This window comes from Phymastichus coffea, unplaced genomic scaffold (genome assembly GCF_024137745.1).
Source record: "Phymastichus coffea isolate CEN01 unplaced genomic scaffold, Cenicafe_Pcof_1.1 PCOF00010, whole genome shotgun sequence".
Classification (NCBI taxonomy): Eukaryota; Metazoa; Arthropoda; class Insecta; order Hymenoptera; family Eulophidae; genus Phymastichus; species Phymastichus coffea.
The window spans coordinates 5,380,292-5,400,612 of record NW_026706821.1 but is presented as its reverse complement, the minus strand read 5'-3'; the positions used below and the strand labels follow the sequence as shown (position 1 = coordinate 5,400,612).

The window sequence follows — 20,321 nt, the reverse complement described above, 5'->3', positions numbered from 1 at the left end:
CTTTTTTGAAATTGGCAGAATTCGCGGAGTTTTCATATTAGCTTTTCTACCGACCTTTTTAATAGCTGCACGAGTTCTTTTTTAGAGTACTGCCGATGATCATTCGAACACATTTATTTTTTAGCCATTTAAAATTGGTGGCTTTCATTACGTTTTTCAAGTCTATTAGCGTTTGATATTGCTTTGTATGACTTTTTGATTTGAGTTTCTGTGTTTTTTTTTCTTGAGTCCCATACCGAATTCAAATTTTAATTTCATGGCGTTAGTTACAGCGTAAGCAAATGCTTTTTCACCAATGTTGAAATTTTTATCGTACACTCTCTTCTAAGCTTTCTCAGCTAAAATTCTCTCTGCGATATTTCTATACTCTATACTTTCTCGATTTTTTAAATTAGCTCTAACATGCTTTCTCTAACCTGCATCAATAGGATTGGTGCCTGGATCACCTCGAAGAATTCATTCCTGCAATTTAGTTCCCGGACCGCAATACTAGTTGCCTGGAATATGAAGTTGAAAGGGAAGCTTATTGATAACTTTGTTAACTAATCCTCGTCCTTTCTTCACTCTCTAATATTTGTATGTGATCATCACTCTATAAAGTCCAATATACTACTTACTTTCAAAATTATAAAAGTGAATATATATCGCCATTGAATTAGTTACTGTTTGAATATTGTATTATGAGCATAAATTTAAAGAGCAAACTGTATAAATTCCTATCGATTTTTTCGATGCCATTATACAGGAAGATAAACTATCAGAGCGTTTAAGGATTTACTTCCACATAGTCTTAGAGCAAGCAAACCCTTCAACGGGCCTGAGTCAGTAATTAATCCCGAGCATGTATGACCCAATCGAATAATGATATTCGATGATATCGCGTACAAGAAGCAGGATAACATGAGAACTTTCTTTTGTATGGATAGACATAAAAGTATCGACTGCTTGTATTTCATATAAACTTATGTTTGTATTCCTAAATATCCCATAAGAGATAACGTTAATGTGTTGGTAGGTTTTTGAAAAGTCGAAGCAAATATAAAATATATATTTGACGATCACATGAATTTGAAAATGTTGACTGACAAGGATAGCACAATAAATAAGTGAAGATATCGAAAGGACTTTGTTATAAATATATCACACTAGTATAATAAGTAGTATACTCGACTTATAATCCACTCGAAGCTTCAATATCTGAACGATTTAATTATACATTGAAAAATACTATATGGATAAAATTTAGATTACATGGCAACCACAAATGGGTGGACTTACTACTTAAGCTTACTGCTACTTATAACAATCGTAAATACAGAACGATTACTATGAAACCTATTTAAGTTACAACAGTGAATCTAGCTTAAAAAATACGCAATTTTTCTTAACCCATTTCTTCCCAATCGACCATGAGACTACCGATTGGTTTATCGTCTTGTAAAATGGGTAGAATCGCTTGAAATCGACATGCAAAATACCATTTCCGAAGCAAAAAGACTTGCTCTTTACTAATCTGCAAACAGATTTTCAAAATTTTGTGATCCAAAAACAATATGGCGGCTCAAACTTAGTGAAGTTAGTGAACTCAAACTACTTCATTTTTTATTTTAGCTGAATTTCCTTTTTTTTCGAGTAAAGTATGTAACGTATACTTAATAAACAATTTTATTTGACTATTAGTATGGTTGTAGAACTTCTGTGATCGATTATTGATATTTTTGAAAATCCAAAATTTTAAATGGCGGACGAAAAATTGAAAAGTTCTGAAAAATGAAGGAAAATGAGAAAATATATATTTCTTGTGTTTTTGAGGGTGCTGATTTGATATCTGGTGTTGATTTTTGAAAATTCTTGCACCGAAAATCAATATCGAGCATTTGAAATGGCTGATAAACTTAATTTATTTTATAAATATATTTTTTCTAGCGAAAATCCACAGGTTTAGCATTCATTAATTTTCTAAATAATAAAAGTTACAATAAAATTATTTCAAATCATATTTTACTTATAAAACGGCCGCTAGGTGGCGAATAATCATTTTTTTGTACTTGCAGTAAAATCTGCAATCCTAAATCCATATAGGTACCCGATATTTTCCGCAAATTTGTATACTTAAAAAAAATAAACTACAAAATTTATATTACTATTGTATTACAATAATAATAATTTATATAAAAACTTCGACTATTACTGCGATTGATTTATTATAATATTTTTGAACCTCATAATATTATAATTTTGAATAACTTTACAAAATAACATCTGGTGTAAAGTATGCCAAAGAAAAACGCAAAGCAATCTGACAGTAGCATTACTGTTGAAACTACTGAGCTTATGGATTTAGATTCCCATGTTGACGGAACAGATAAAACGTTTTCTAATTTACCCGAAAGTTTATTTAGAAACGTTGCTGTGATTCCTGATGATATTGGAAGTGGAGATGAATCAAACAATGAAAACGATTCAGCTGACAGTGTTCAGATTATTGAAGGACGCAATTGTCCAGAAGGGTATCAAATAGTTGACGAATCCCTCATTTCTTCAAATAAAATTAGAACCTTCACATGAGTATGTATGGAAAGATAGAGAAAAATTTTGATTCGATACCAAAATCAGAAATATTTTTGGATGAGGAGTTAAAAAATAGTTTGCTTGAAAAAACATGCGATGAGTTGTTTGAGTTATTTTTTTCCGATGAAATAAAAGATTATATAATTAAAGCAAGTGCTGAAAATGATTTAGATATTGATACTGATGATTTGAATAAATTCATTGGGATAGTTATGTTTTCTATTATCAACAGTCGTAAATGTTATAGGGATTATTGTTCTAACGATTCTGTGTACCATTCCGATACAGTTTCTGAAACCATGTCGCGTAATAAATTTGAAAATATAAAAAATAAATTTATAATGAATAAAAAAGAAGATAGAAATGATGCAGATAGAGTATGGAGAGTCAGAAAAATAATAAACATTTTTCGAAAAAATATTCAGCAATTTGATTTTTTTTGTTCTGCCCTTTCGATCGATGAGATGATGGTTACATTTTTTGGTCATACCATACTCAAACAATTTATAAAAAATAAACCTGTACGATTTGGAATAAAACTTTGGGCGCTTTGTACAATTCAGGGATATTTATTAGATTTTGATGTTTACTGTGGTCACGATTCAAGTAGCGAAGAAAAATGTGCTTTGGGTTCTAGAGTAGTGATAAAAATGTTAAAAGAATTTTTTCAGAGAAAGTCGGCAGATGAAATTTTGATATACCACGTCAGTTTTGACAAATATTTTAGTTCACCTGATTTACTCGTACGATTGAATAAACATGGTCTCAGAGCAACTGGGACAGTAAGAGACGAGCGAGTTTTTACTAAAGATATGTTCAAAGAATTATTAGCTTCTAATCAAGAGAAAAATAAAAGAAAAACAAAGTCTCTAATTTCAAATAAAGTTAAAACTGTTAAAAGATTGACTAACAAACAAACAGCTAAAATACAAGCAGCTAAAAAACAAACAGCTAAAAAACAAGCAGCTAAAAAAGTAAAAGAAAAATATACGAAAGCAACGAAAAAAAATAATGCAAAAAATGTAAAAAACAAAATAAATAATCTAACAAAGAAAAAATCAACTTTGAAAGCAGGCAAGCAAACAAAACAAAAAGCTAACAAACAAGAAGTAGTTTCCGAACTTGATACTTTAAAAAAAAAACATACCATCGATAAAAAATCTGAGCGTGGTACTTATGTAGTAACTCACGAAGTAAATAGTGGCATAAACTATGTTACAGTAAAGGATTCTAAAAATGTTTCTATCATTTCAACTGCAAGCTGTGTTACACCACGATCTGAAGTGGAAAGAACTGATAAAAGTATAAAAAAAAATTCCACTAGAGTTTCCTTTGGTTTTTATAATTTATAATATGTTTATGGGAGGTGTTGATCTTCATGATCAACATTGCAGTGATTTTCGACCAACTATTCATGGTAAAAAGTGGACATGGCCTATGTTTTGTGGGTTTATACAATCATCATTAACTAATGGTATGGTCTTATATAATTTAGTGCATAGTAAGAAAATATCAGCTAAAGAGTTTGTCTCGAATGTCATAAGAGCATACTTGGAACGAAGGGAAGAATCACTATCTCAACATTCACTCGTCATGATTCCTAAAGCACGCAAAGTATGTAAGGTATGTAAAGATCGAACTACTTATTATTGTTATGATTGTAAAGAACATTATTGTGTTCAATGTTTCAGATCCTACCATGGTTTGCATCAAAGTTCTCAAAGATATACACAACAAACATGTAAATCAGGAGAAAAGTGTGATAACCAACGTACTAACAACTTTTGGGAAAAATGCGATAAATACATATGTTGTAAATGTTTTGATAGTTATGATCATACTTTTTCAACATCTCAGTAACTCAATTATTTACTACTACTATTCACTGAACATAATTTTTACACTGAAAATGATTTATAACTATATATAATGAAATATCAATTTATTAGCTTCAAAAGTATATAAAAATGTGTACTTTATAAAAAAAAACTCAAGTAAAAAAAAATTAAGTTTATCAGCCATTTTGAATGCTCGATATTGATTTTCGATGCAAGAATTTTCAAAAAGTAACATAAAATATCAAATCAGCACCCTCAAAAACGCAAAGAGAATGTATTTTGGCGAAAAACTTTGATTTTTCGAAAAAATTCAATTTGGCAGCCATTTTGCATGCGCCATATTTATTTTCGGTGCAAAAATTTTCAATAATCAACACCAGATATCAAATCAACACCCTCAAAAACACAAGAAATATATATTTTCTCATTTTCCTTCATTTTTCAGAATTTTTCAATTTTTCGTCCGCTATTTTAAATTTTGGATTTTCAAAAATATCAATAATCGATAACAGAAGTTCTACAACCATACTGAGAGTCAAATAAAATTGTTTATTAGGTATACATTACATACTTTACTCGAAAAAAAAAAAGGAAATTCAGTTAAAATAAAAAATGAAATTTTCACTAAGTTTGAGCCGCCATATTGGTTTTGGATCGTAAAATTTTGAAAATCTGTTTGCAGATTAGGAAAGAGCAAGTCTTTTTGCTTCGGAAATGGTATTTTGCATGTCGATTTCAAGCGATCCTACCCATTTTACAAGACGATAAACCATTCGGTAGTCTCATGGTCGATTGGGAAGAAATGGGTTAAGAAGGCGTAAAAAGGAGGCCAAATTTCAAAGTTGATGATAAAGTGAGACTAAGTATTGCGAATTATATGTTTGAAAACCGAATTGATTTACGGAAATATTTACTATCATACGTGTAGTTTCATCAAATCTAATTATTTATCACTTAAAAATTTATCAAAAAATTAAATATCCCGATATATATCTAGTTGAAAAAATTTTTAAAAGACATGATAATCGAGTCTTTGTGAAATATTTAGGGTTCGATAATTTGCTTGATAGTTGGATAGATACAAATAAACTGTAGAAAAAGAGAAAGTTAGTCTAAAATTAAATATGTAGATTTAAGAATAAATAAATAAACATTTTATGTAAAAATATAATTGTAGTATTTATTTAATAATAGTAATAATAATAATAATGCATCCACGCACTACTAAATTCTATAAAATTTGCTCCTTGATAATTTATGAATAAATTAAGTTTATTGGTGTTTTCTGTCAAATGGTCCATCAATTTTTGTTTTTGTATAATTGCATTCGACAACTTACATGATAGAAACAGTTGCAATTGCTGATTTTGCACTGATTGTTGCAATAATTTTGTCGCCAACAATGATGAGTGATTTTGTATTGCAACTGATTTTACTTTTGTATACAAAGTCTTAAATGATCAAAACAAGTTTAGCATCAAGGACTTTTATATAAATTAAATAAAATCTTTCCAAAAGAACTATACCTGTTACTAGAATGATATCTAAGCTATAGAACTTTTAAGATAAAAATAAATCATGAAACAACCAATCTTTATCCAACAAAAGCTGGCATACCTCAAGCAAGGGTACTTGGCCCTATTTTATACTTAAAATATACTCATGATCTCCCGAAAATGGAAAATGTTAAGATTGCTACGTATGCTGACGACATAGCAGTACTAATATCACACGTTAATTAAATAACAGCCACTCACATCATGCAGAATTATCTGAACACAGCTGGGAACTGGTCAAGTTTAATATAGATATCATAGAAAGGTTCCAAAATAAAATTTTAAGATATATCACTGATTCGCCATAGTATGTAACTAGCGAATACATAAGGAAGGATATCAACATAAAGACAGTAAAAGAAAAAATAGAAGCAGTTTACAGAAAATAAAACAGTAGGATAAAAAATCATCTAAATCGTCTAACCAAGGAGTTAATATATACAACACCAACAATTTCAATATATAAGAAATATAAAATACCATTTACATATGATTAATATAGTATTAATGCACTGGTACAGATCATTAGTGAATTACTTATATATAATATTACAAATAATATTGTGACTAATTGTTAAATTATTGTAAAACCATATACTCATTGTCGAAAAAACAGATTGTAAATGAAAGTGGGGAAAAAAAATAAAAAAATTTACTTTCGTGATCATATATTTGTATTCTTTCATCAATTAACTAACTTTCATAGTGGGCTTAAATTTCCCACGTGCAATAATGTTAAGTTGAATAAAATCCATCTCTAAAAAATAAATTAGTAATAACGACTCAACTTGTAGAAAAAAATGACTTGTAAAATATTTTCTATTTACCTCGAAGGCATAATAATTTTTTTTTCTTTCTGTTACGTGACACTTCATTGTGTTATAATTGTATTTTGTCGAATAATATTTCGGACCCGAGATTTCCGTTCGGACATAGTATAGCTAGCAGTACTCGTGTGCGCGACTCGGTAGGAATGTGCGGCAGAGGCTGATTCACGCTGAGGCAGCATGCTGCGACAGCATGCTTTGGTCAGCGTGCTTAGCTAGGTAAGACGAGCCGATACGAGAAGCGTAAACGTCTAAAGTGTATGTGCGAGAAAGAGACGGAATACGAGGAAAATATATATAATGAACCGGCGAAAACAACGATCCTAGACAGGGAGATTAGTCAGTTAGGAGTGAGCGCTCGACTAAGAAGCCCGCATATTTTCCTACTGAAGTTAAATCCGTAATAAGAGTTTGAGAATATAATTGTTTGAGTTGCGATTAAGTATTAGAAGTGTCGAGTACAATTGTTTTAATAATTTTGTGTAAACGAAAATCATAGGAATTATCATTTTCTTGCGTGTTGCTACACTATTGGATAAAGAATATATTGGACAACGAAAATCATAGGAATTATCATTTTCTTGAGTGTTGCTAAAGTATTGTATAAAAAAATATATTGGACCAGTTGATCTGATCAGATTCAAAGAAAAAGTGATTGACCACATCACGAAGCGAATAATATTTTGGACCAATTTATATTTACAATGTTAATACAAAGTGAGTAATACTTTTTATGTAACCAAAAAATAATAGACGTCGCGAGGCGAAAATTACGCGTCTGAGAATTTATATATATATATATATCTCTCTATTCTGCTTAACTTATTTATGTTGTGAAAGAGACTAGAATAAATATTATAATTATAAACGCCTATAAGTGTATCCATATGCTTCCCTACTATATTAAAGAAAATCGCTATTACATTTTTCCTTTAAATAAATAAGCGAAGAACGTTATAAACGTTCAATTATTTATTTTACAAAAACGATATCGAGTGTCGAATTATAATTAATAGGGATTTCATTATTGACGCGCGAACGGGCCGGGGTGCCCGAAAGCTTGACTGCCGCCCGAGTCTAAGAAGGCGTTAAAAAGGCCTTCGTACGGGACAAACTCGCCTCACGTGAGTTGTCACCTATCACTTTCAATTACTTAAGTAACTTTCTTTTTCTTAATGCAATTTGACTTAGAATATAATCAGAAGACTGTTGCTGCTCACTGGTTACTGTCATATTTAATCCACGGTGAAAAAACGGAAAATTTTTTTTTTACAAAATACAATTTTGATAGTGAATAATTGTTTTATATTACAAAACAACCTTTTTCATTCTTTAGAGTTTCTTTTTACAGTACATAGTTTTCGAGATAATCAAATATGAAAAAAAGGAATTGTTTTACAAAAAACGTTGTAACTTTTTATCGGCTCAATGAAAATGGATCTTGTTTCGTTCATCTTAAAGATAACAAAATTATATAACTTTTACACTTTCGATTTTTTAAATCTACTATCTTGTTCAAAAGTTATAACCGATTTAATGTAAAAAGAAAAATTTTTAAAAAGTACTTTGTTTTATTAACTTAATAAACACAATTTTTAATTTAGTAAAAAAATACCGGCGGGATATGAAGGGTATTGCTTTACTCTTGAAAATGACTTTACGCGTTTTCTTGTACGACCATTTTAGACGGAGCTGCAAAACTTGAAATTTTAAATAATTTCTTTTTGGCCAGAAACTTATACACGCCACTATATCTATGCTTCACGATCATTTTAATCCTAGAGATTCTAGTATTCTATCTAACTCTAATTATTTGTTATCAGTATAATTAATTAATAAAGTAATTGATTTATATATAGATTAATTTTATTTTAATTATGTAACGGAGAAAGCAGTATGCTTGCTCTTCATCTACCTCTCTCTCTTTCTCCTTTTCTTCTCGGCAAGGCACAGTTACCAGCGTTGGGCGTATATTAGAAATGCGCCTTACACTTGGCCTTCTGTTTCAACGTCGATGATTGCAGAAGAGTAGTCGAAGAGACTCAAAGGACTCCCTAGTAGTGAAAACAAAAAAGAATGGAAGAGAGTGAGCGACTGAAAGAGTGCACGCACTATGCAAGTCTAGACAGGCGTGCGTCGTAAGACCGATAAATGTTGCGTCGCATGCCGCTATACCGCCTAAAAATTGTGGATTAAGTGAAGATGAAGGCAATTAGTTGTTCACTTCCTGCTCATCCGCCTTTATAAGAGCGTCTCAGTAGATTGTTGAGAGAAAATGAGTGACTGCGAGCCGGTCGACATTGAAGTCGAACTCGATCTGTGAGAGGAAGGAAACAGCGAGTGCAGCCCTACAGAGAAAGAGGCCAATAAGGATAGTGATCGCACACGATGTGAGTCTTTGCCTAGCTGCCCGCGCGATACAAGGGATGCTGCCCTTTGTTGAGAGGTACATTGAGGAGAGGTGATTTGGACGCCTGCTGATCGAAGAAGTGCCATTAAACGTAGTTTCGCTCGGCCGCCTACTACACCACGCCAACCAGCCGGAAAGAAGACCAGATCAGATTTTCGTTTTCTCTCTCTCTCTCTCTCTCTCTAGTTTTTCTTGTCATGGCATATTTTCGATCGCGTTAGATTTAACTGCGGTTATACTCAATAGCCAGGCGTTCACTCGCCGGCTACCTGAGATTTTTTTGTGTTCCGAGCAGCAGCTCGATAGGTTATGTGCAGGCAACGAGTAGTCGGCTGCCAAGGCGTTCACCCGCCGGGCAGTTCACCTAAATTTATTCTGGTTATGATTATTGTATTCATACGCATTCGCTTTTGCTCTTTCTTAGAAGTAAGAGGTTTCTATTGAGTTTGTTCGCTCGTTGTTTGTTCATGATTGAAAATAAGATTTTGCATTTGACAAACGGTCTGTGTAATTATTTGTGGACCTTCTCCTCCCTTTTCTCTTCGATTGCTAAGAGCGAAAGTGTCTCTCTTATTCCCTTCATAAAGAATTGCTAGCAAAAGTACGACGATAACGCGCTTATCTATTACAATTATTTTCATTAATCAATTAAACATTTAATATAGAAAGAACGTTTTGTCACATATTTGTCTAAGCAACTAATTTACAAAAGCACGTCAGGGAATCGAACTTAAAGAAGTCATGATAATTGATCTGCACAGCTGTCAAACTGCAATTACAGCTAAAGAGATAGATAGCCATGGACACCGATACACATAACAAGCGTCAGCAGTTGGAACGCGATATGGAGTCTGAATTTGCCTTAATTTACCTTGTTTACAGAGGCAGTAAGACACGTCTACTCAATTTGACGTTTCGCACTGAACTCCACAAACAAATTTGATATAAGTTCAAGCAGTCATATCTTATGTTTATTGTAACGTTTAGTCTTATGCTACGTTATAATAAAGTTCGGACTCTACTTGTAAGATATATTTGCAAATCGAGTTTCCGAGAGCAAGCAAGAAGTTTACGCGTAATATTAGAAGCTTGATATGACCAAGATAGCAATCATTGTTATATTTTAAAAATCGCTATTGAGTCAATCATCGAACAGCGAACATACATAGTAATCATCCACGCAGTTCGTTACTTCAACGGGCCATTTAAAATGTGGCTAAATACTGTTGCATTTGTCGTGAAAAGGTCCGACAGCACCACAACAAGTACTTGGTTGAATTTCTAGGTGAAATTATTATTGTCGAAAGAGGAGATTGTCTAAGGCTACTTTTTTCTCATAAGAGAGAGAATCTTATGAAATGAGCTCTTAGACTATCATATAGGAACGGAAAATAGCCATGCTAAACATTGAGTAATGAAAATCAGATCTCAAGTGAATGCTGAGTCTTTATTCCAAACAGTGCTGGCGCTGTTAAGCAAGGTAGGATTTGAAGTCCCCTCTTACCACAGTGATAAATGAATTTATACTAGCGAAAGAGGCTCTTTTTTACGCTAGGTAGCCCCTACAACGCTCTTTTTTATATTCTTACTAATTTTAAACAAGTTTTGTCGCGAAATAACGTACGCGAAAGTAAAAGTTGGCGATTTAAAAAATTAAGTCGAAGGTGACGAATTTTTTAGTATAAATCTTTTCTGAAGGAAAAATCACCTCTTATAGTTATAAACAATTAAAGTTAGATAAGTGAATAGCACAAAATTTACAATAAAATTATAGGAAATTTTTACATAAACAATCACTTGTGATACGCGGAACATTATTTAAAATAAAAGTCACCAGTTTAACAATGAGTCTTTGAATATTAAGTAAATAGACTTTGCAAATTATTCTTTGTGCCATTATAAAATCAACGAACGGGTAACAATCGTTCTCAGTAATTTTACATGTATGTACAGTTGATTCGCTATCTCGCAACATAATTTTAAATGTTTAAATATATTATAAATTTTTTATTTATTGATAACTGTTAAAAATTAGTTGTCAAAGTTTCAAATTCTTGCTTCTCTTTCTTAAAGTGCTAGGATTGCTGTTGTTTATTCAAATTCACATCATTTTTGTTTATTATAAAATTACTAGCGATATTTACTTGCAAATTAGATTAAGTTAATAAATACATATCGAATGATTATAATAATTCGAGATTCGAGATTAGCGCATAGAAGTTGACTGAGAAATGTTTTTGTCGATTAAAAAAACTTTGCAATTATTGATTTTACATCGTAAACAATAAATTTCCCACGCTCATGATGTCATGCTCCTTATATGATCTTGATTTTCGAAGAACTGCCCTAACACATTTACGCATACATGTGAAGTAACGCCGTAGTTTTAACGATGCTTTTCCTTAGTTTTGGAATTTGTGACGGGTTGCTATCACACAGTAAAAAGCGAAAAAAATACAAATCAGACCGGACCGTTATTACATTATAGAATCTTTATACATGAGATGTTATTAGTAAATACATTTTTTGAACGATATTCAAATCTAATAATTACACTCAAAAGTGGACTGTTACATCGAATCTGACTGAAATTGTTTTTTAACATAATATAATCAATTCTTTTGAATTTGCTTTATTATTTAAATATAATATTATTATCTTCTTATAGAAAAGAATAGACGAATCAAATGGAAATTTTGAAGTAGTTCTAAAACGAAAAAAGGCAGGTTTAGGATTTAGTATTGCTGGAGGTATAGACAATCCACATCTTCCAAATGATTCTCGTATATATGTTACTAAAATTATACCTGACGGTGCAGCAGCAATAGATGGCCGGCTTCAAATCAAAGATATAATAACGAAAGTGAATGATCAATCTCTCTTGAATATTACGCATTCATCAGCAGTATTGATACTGAAGCAAGCTGGAGAAGAGGTTATTTTGGTGAGTTAAATTTTTAGAAAGTTTAGTTGAATTGTTTGAAAAATTCTCCGTGACATTAAAGAAAGAATAAAGAAGTCGAGAAATATACGTCAAAAACATTTAATAATAGAAAGAAATATTGAAAACGGTTAATTATATAAAAAATATTAAGTATGTGGATATTATACTTAGCTATGTCAATTAGTCTGGTGATACTAAGCCACAAATTCTTTTAAATTTTGCATAATTACAGCATATCATCAGAGAATAGAGTAAAGACAACTTTCTATATTATTTTTAAATTGTATTGTCAAAATAGGAACGAATAAACCGAATAACTAACCCCATTGTTATATCATTAATGTTATAAAGGGAGGATCGCGTTATGAATTTAAAGTTCATCCTGTGTCTCTAATCACAAACTATTTACGAGAAAATAAACTACTTCAGCTACTAATTGTGAATAACTTACTGAACGTCGATTACAACGTCCGAGCGCTTAACGAGCCTCAAAAAGGGAAGGGTAAGAGAGTAAGAATAATCATTCTGGTAATTACAAATAAAACAAGAACAAACTTTTATTTACTCGTTATAAAAGTGGACCAAAAATGTCGCGTTAATAACGGTGGTCAAAAAAAACAGTGCTTAAAGAGCCAGGAATTGTCACAGATCAGCACGAATGTACGCCCAAGTAGCAGTTCATCTTATTCGACTTGACCGCGAATACCGAGATTATACGATTGTGGAAGTAATATACATAGTCGGGATACGAAAACTCAAGCTGACGATACTTACGTAACACATGCGGACAAATTGAAGCGGAGAAAAAGAGACAAGATAGAGCTCATGTTGCCGTTATTTCTTTCATCAATCCTGCTACTATTTCCACTGCTGCTACTGTTATGTTAAGCATTATAGAGCATCGCTGATAGATAGTAATGTGTCTATGGAGCTACTGAGTAGATCGGGTACGAGCTGATTCATCAGATCATGAAAAAGCAGAAACCAAAAATCAAACGTACAAGTGCTGGTGCAACGCGGCTCTCATATGTGCTCATTCGATTCTGCATTAAGCCACTCTATCTCTCTATTCTTAATTCTTTTTCTCGTTTCACACGCGCATTCTCACTTTCATGGCCCGTCGAATCCGCGCTGCTCTTCTTATCCGGCTCGGCCAATCAGTATCTTACATAGAACCGAGCATACAAGTATGTCTAGTCCGTAGATGGTACGAGAGGTAGTGAATAAAGGCATCGAGAGGTAATGATTAAAGGATAAATGGCGAATAAAGCAGTTATCCTCGTCACAATGTAAACACGGGATATTTTCGTAAAATTACAATCTTACTTCCGTTTGTGTCCATCATGTGAGATTTAAGGTTATTCAAAGGTCAATTTTTTAATTAACGTGTAATTAAATTTTTGACTCCACATTTAAAAAGAACATTTTCTTATTAGATGAATCCGCAAGATCGTCTGAACGTTAAATCTTGTGATTACTGTAAGACAAAACGAAAAAGTGTTTTGCGTACACATTTTGATAAGCGGAAATCAAATCTATTGTTATTTTGTTTCCGTTAACTTAGTTCTAAATTTATTTGAAGGTCATTCTGAACTTTCAAGTAGAAAATAGCAACTATCATACCCCTATGTATTTAGATATGCTAACGCCAAATCTAACCTTCGTTTAACTTTATTACTTGAGATTTAAATTTAAATTTAATTTAAAGTCATTACCTTTATTTACGTTGAAAACTTCAACGCGGTCACGGGTTCTAATCGTAGGAGATGTTTGTTTATTATTATGAGCATTTATCATTTCAGAAAGGAAATGTACATAAACAAGATACTTAAAACGTAAATATTTATTGTAAAATAATTCTATTTATATATGTTATAAAGTAAATTGAATACAACTACATTTGACCTACACTTTATGATTTACAAATTTATTAAGGAAAAAGTTGATATAAGAATATTTTATATACAATGTATCATTCACGAAGGCCGTACTTTTTTTATTGCCAAATTTCTACAGGTAGCCTTGCTTTTATGTTTTCTTATATCTCTTCTCAACGTCTTTAAAATCTTAATGGAATCTCTCGCCTTCCTTTTCACTAAAATGCTTGAGAATTTCTGAAAAGTACTCTACATAAGAATCCAAAAAATAAAGTTTCAAATTCATTTAGTGTGATGATGCGTCATCACGCAAAAAGCTCGACCTACAGGGCTGACGAAGAATCCTCTTCCGACAAGAGGACGCGGATGCTCGATCAGCTGATCCCATTAGCTCACATAAGAGCAAATGATTAGCCCCGTGACCTCGCGAAAAAAACTCCTCTCAGGACCCGCCCAAATCGATGCGCATGATCCTTACACTCCCGGACACACACTATCACGCACAGCAACCCGGACCGACACTTTTCCAGGAAGCAAAACGACGAAAAAGGTCGCTGCTGAGATCAACTGATCCTGCTAGCTAACGCATAAGGAGAACACCGCACATACACACTAACACCACTGGCCGACCATTTAGCACACCCGAAGGACTCGGAAACACACACACATACGCACGATTGACCAACGTGCCCCAGGGAACAACAGAAACAGCGGCAATGGGACGCGATGTTAACGCGTGAGCTGGGTGGCGGCCATGTTGTGACGCGCTTGAGCTAGACCGATACAGGGGCAACCGTGCGTATAAGTGCGAGTGAGATAAGAGAGCCATCGGGCGCGAACGGAGGAATAGCGTACAGCGTGCGTGCAAGCGAGGCATACGATACCGATATTCATGTAGGGGCGATCGGTAGGGATAACGACGCGAAACTGACCAACGCGCGCGACTAGACCGACCAATGACGTGTAGGTTAGGGGTAGATTGACGAATAAGGTAAAACCGGCGATATCTAACTGACTAATAGGGAAATTAGGCGCCAACACCCGATTAGTAGTAAAATTGCGCAGATTAGAATAGTAATATAGACGGCGCTGATAATCGTCTTAGCAACAATCGAGACCAATAGGATAAAAATCCGTGACTTGAAGGGGAGGTAATCGCGAAGAAGCAACGCAATGCCACGAAACGCTACGGCAGTAGCAGTGAGGCCGTGACACAGAGCGTAGAGAGCAAGTGCAGTTATTAGTGACGGACAAAAAAACTGAACAAATTGATTAGTAATAGCAACCAACATAAGACCGGACCAAAAAAAGTAATAGCGAAAGGCAGGCGTTCAAAAGTGAGTATCCTCTTTTCTCATTTTTTTGTTGTTTCCTGCTTGTTCACAAAACCGACCGCCGTCTACCGACTAGTACCGCCAGACCATCGCGCGTTCGTCGAGGTTGTCCCTGCATTAATCAGTGCCGCCAGACCTTCGCGCGATCACCAAAATTATCTGCGCATTAGCCATCCGCGAGCCTCGTAGGGGAATTCGGACAGGGTAGACCGCCGTGAATAGATTTCTTGCGCCAAAAAAAAGGAAGCCTAATTGTGTTGGGGACGCGACGACCGGACGCTATTAATTATCTCCCCTTTTTCCCCTCCTCCGCGATCTATAACTAATAATCTATTTAAATAAATAATAATTCCCGCTAAATGTGTATTTTCTGATTAAACTTCGATCAATTTTCCGCATTCCTCTGTAGCTATCGCGATCGGGCCGCATGGAACCGCTAAGTGCGCGTCGACGCTTCGACGCCATTTGGTGTGCTCGAGAAAACAGCCCCCCACGCCCTTTACCACTCTTTACCATTTCCGGATCGCTGCTGAGGCAACTTGAGCCGCCATTCCGATGACCCGCTGCCAAAAGGAGTTTCTGTGCCCGATATTTCGACTAGACGCTGTCCACATTTTCTTCCGTACGCTAGATAGGACTTCGCGCTCCCGTTCTCACACCTCTAGGTGGCCAGCGAGGCCAGCGTGCGAGGAAGACAGCAAGCTATCCGACTTTTAGCTACCAAAGCCAGCCGACCTGCAGCGCTACTCGTCCTTCTAACGCGAGGATGGTAGCTGGCGTCCAAAAAAAAAAATCATAGCTGCAATCATTGGCTGACTGCGCCGCTGATGACTCTGAAGGCCGAAGAAATAAAACGAATTGTTTTTTCCCTGCCGTCCCCCATCACAACAGCAACCGACTGGTTTAGACGAAAATATTACAAAAACTTATATTGCTTGAAAACTTGTTTTAAACATCTTTTTAAAAAATCAAGAATACAAAGAAAATAAAGAACTAAAGAGTAATTGGAACAACATCACTGAATAAAAAATTCTCTAAAAAGACTATAAAATGTTGTAAAAATAACATTGACAGCAACATATGATACAGCAATTTTATCAGTACACCTAGAAGCAACAATGGCAACCAAAACCTTACAAAACTACATACCGATTTTACCTTGAAAATTGATTTAACTCCTGAAGAATAATAGTAAATGAAAGAAAATCGATCCATACGACAGTCACACTTCGAAAAGATAGCTGTCCTCCTATAAGATTAAATCATAAATTTATTCAGTAAAGCAATCAAATAAAATATCTAGGTATTCACCTAGACCGAAGACTTACATGAAAAGAACATACAGGGTAGTGAAAAAGTATGGAAACACCTGAAAATCTCAGAGGGTTGGTCATAAAAATAAAATTCTTAAGATCAGGTCCTATATAACTTTCTACGAGGAATCCAGTGATGACCTTGAATTTGACCTTGGACCTTACCTTCAAGGTCATTTCAAGGTCAACCTCATTTTTTCAAATGAGAACCCCTATTTTTGATGCCGGAATCAAAATGAGCGGGAAATTTTACGTCCGGATACGTGGTTAGGTATGAGGTTAAAGTAACCTCTGGAGGTCAAATAGAGGTCAATGTCGGAAAAAGTATGGAAACCCCTGAAAATCTGAGCGTTGGTCGTAAAAATAAAATTGTTAACGTCAGGTCTTATGTAACTTTCAACGATGAATCCAGTGATGACCTTGAATTTGACCTTGGACCTCACCTTCAAGGTCAAATTTCTTTTGTTAAATGGGAACCCACACTTTTGACATCGGCAATTGAAAGAGAGTCAAATTTTACGTTAAAATATGCCTTGAGGTCCAAGGTCGACGTGACCTCTAGAGGTCAAACAAAGATTAACAGTATATTTATATCGAAACTCCAAAAATGTGTCTATTTTGATTATTAAACAAGAAAACTAGTTTCTCAATCTAGAATCCTTCTTTTAGCGCTATCCAGGAACAACGACGTGGACGTAGAAGGATTCTGTTCCCTTTGGGGGCTTTTTTAGAGTAAGTTCCGCTTGCCTTTCACTTGGGGTGCTTTGTTGAATAGGTTTTAGTATCACTGATCTCGATCACGCTACCCTGAACCTGAATCGGGATACACGGCTACACGGAAACACGGCGATTTCCAAAATTACTGAATAAGTTGGCTAAAATAAGAAAATAATTTAGAAAATCAGATATGTAGTTTGTAATAATTTGCAAAAACGATTCACTTGCAAAAATTTGCAAAAACTATTCATTTACGAAAATTTGCTAAAATGATTCATTTGCATAAATTTGGTAAAACGTTTCATTTGCAAAAAATTTCTAAATCGTAGCCTTTCAAACAAATAGCGAAAACGAAGTTGGATCACGCAAAAATTCGTTTCTATTTTCATTAACATTCATTTACGATTCAAACCGTTACATTAAAAAAGTATTGCTAAGTTTAAATTAGACAAAAAAAAATTATTTTCGTTACGTCCGCTTCTACAAGAAAGAAAGAAAAGAAAGAAAGCCAACGTATCCACATTTTCAAATGAAAATCCGACGTGTCCGCTTTTACAAATAAAAACTCAACTTGTCCGATTATTCCGCCAAACTGACGAAATGTATCTTTAACGAAATAGCTGTCTCATTAAAAGTCGAAAATTCAATATTATGTGTGGCTTTTTCATGTCCGCGTAGCTACATAAATGATATTGTTAAAAAAAGGTTTTCTTTAGATAGAAAATAAATTTATGAATGAATGAATTTTTATTTCAATTCGCTTGACGAATACATTTTTGGTATTACAGCATAAATAACACTCTGTAGTTGCAAGAGATAAAATTTGACAAAATCAGCAAATATTTTTGTTGTAAATTAGTTTTGTACGAAGAAGTCATTTTGAAACCAAAATGTTTCGATTGTCCGAAAGAGAACGGATATCACTTTTGATGATGAGAGGTTGGGGTGATATGCATAGGTCATATACACAGGTAACTAATCTGTTTAATGCAACATTTCGAAATGATGGTACTCCTATATCAAGAGGAACTGTTTCAAAAACAATAAGACGTTTTGATGACACGGGATCTGTTCGAAATCGTCCTTTTGCTGGTAGACCATCGACAGCAACAAACGAAGAAAAATCTTTACATGTTTTACAGTCTTTTGTAGAAAATCCTCATGAGACTCTTCGATCTGCAGCTTTACAACATGACATCCATCACACATCTGTTCTTCAAATTTTGAACAGAAACAAATTGCATCCCTTCAAAATTAAGCTCGTGCAAGAATTAAATGAAGATGATCCTGATCGTCGCACTGAATTTTGTGAGACGATGATGGAAATGATAACTGACAATCCACAATTTTTAGGAAATATTGTCTTTTCAGATGAAGCAACGTTTTAGTTAAACGGTAATGTCAATCGACATAACTTTCGATATTGGTCTGATACAAATCCTCACTGGATGGACGCAACTCACACTCAATATCCTCAAAAACTAAATGTGTGGGCAGGAATTGTAGACGACACAATAATAGGTCCCTTTTTTATCGAAGGAAATTTAAATGCACAAAATTACTATATGAACAGCTATTGCGAAACCAAATTGTTCCAGCAATACAAGCTGTAAAAGGAGACGATTTCGAAAACACATGGTTCCAGCAAGACGGTGCAGCACCACATTTTGCAGTTAATGTTAGAGGATTCTTGAATGAAACATTCTTCGAAAGATGGATAGGTAGACGAGGTAGCATAGAGTGGCCTCCAAGATCTCCAGACTTAACACCATTGGATTTTTTCTTATGGGGTTATTTAAAAGATCGCGTTTACAGAACAAATCCAGAAAATTTTGATGAATTAAGACGTAGAATTATTGAGGAAACTGCTCTCATTACAAGAGATATGATTCGACATGCAGTTCGGTCATTTTACATCAGGATTGGTTACTGTCAAGAAACAAATGGAGAACAATTTGAGCATCTGTTATAATTTTACTCATCTACTATAATAATTCATAAAAACGGCCTAAGTGAGAGGCAAGGGGAACTCACGATAATCCAGCATCCCGACGTGAGAGGCAAGGGGAACTCACTATAATCCAGCACCCCGACGTGAGAGGCAAGGGGAACTCACGATAATCCAGCACCCCAAAGGGAACAGAATCCTTCTACGTCCACATCGTTGTTCCTGGATAGCGCTAAAAGAAGGATTCTGGATTGAGAAACTAGTTTTCTTGTTTAATAATCAAAATAGTCACATTTTTGGAGTTTCGATATAAATATACTGTTAATCTTTATTTGACCTCCAGAGGTCACGTCGACCTTGGACCTCAAGGCATATTTTAACGTAAAATTTGACTCTCTTTCAATTGCCGATGTCAAAAGTGTGGGTTCCCATTTAACAAAAGAAATTTGACCTTGAAATGACCTTGAAGGTGAGGTCCAAGGTCAAATTCAAGGTCATCACTGGATTCATCGTTGAAAGTTACATAAGACCTGACGTTAACAATTTTATTTTTACGACCAACGCTCAGATTTTCAGGGGTTTCCATACTTTTTCCGACATTGACCTCTATTTGACCTCCAGAGGTTACTTTAACCTCATACCTAACCACGTATCCGGACGTAAAATTTCCCGCTCATTTTGATTCCGGCATCAAAAATAGAGGTTCTCATTTGAAAAAATGAGGTTGACCTTGAAATGACCTTGAAGGTAAGGTCCAAGGTCAAATTCAAGGTCATCACTGGATTCCTCGTAGAAAGTTATATAGGACCTGACCTTAAGAATTTTATTTTTATGACCAACCCTCTGAGATTTTCAGGTGTTTCCATACTTTTTCACCACCCTGTATATTTACTAAATGTATGACGGGGCCCTGGCTAGAATAGCCGGCTCTATCTGGCTCGCTATCTCTCTTTTTCTTTCTCTCTCACTGATGGGGCGATGCCAAC

At 34.3% G+C, this 20,321-nt stretch overlaps 1 protein-coding gene across 2 annotated transcripts in view; it reads left to right on the top strand.

Moving 5' to 3' along the window:
- Window positions 1-20,321, top strand: part of LOC131671708 (disks large 1 tumor suppressor protein-like) — a 1,979,893-nt gene that overhangs the window by 534,592 nt on the left and 1,424,980 nt on the right. For both annotated transcript variants that reach the window (XM_058948341.1, XM_058948331.1), the window contains exon 5: window positions 11,871-12,146. In XM_058948341.1, the coding sequence (XP_058804324.1) occupies window positions 11,871-12,146 (276 nt within the window). The remainder of the gene's footprint in view (window positions 1-11,870; window positions 12,147-20,321) is intronic.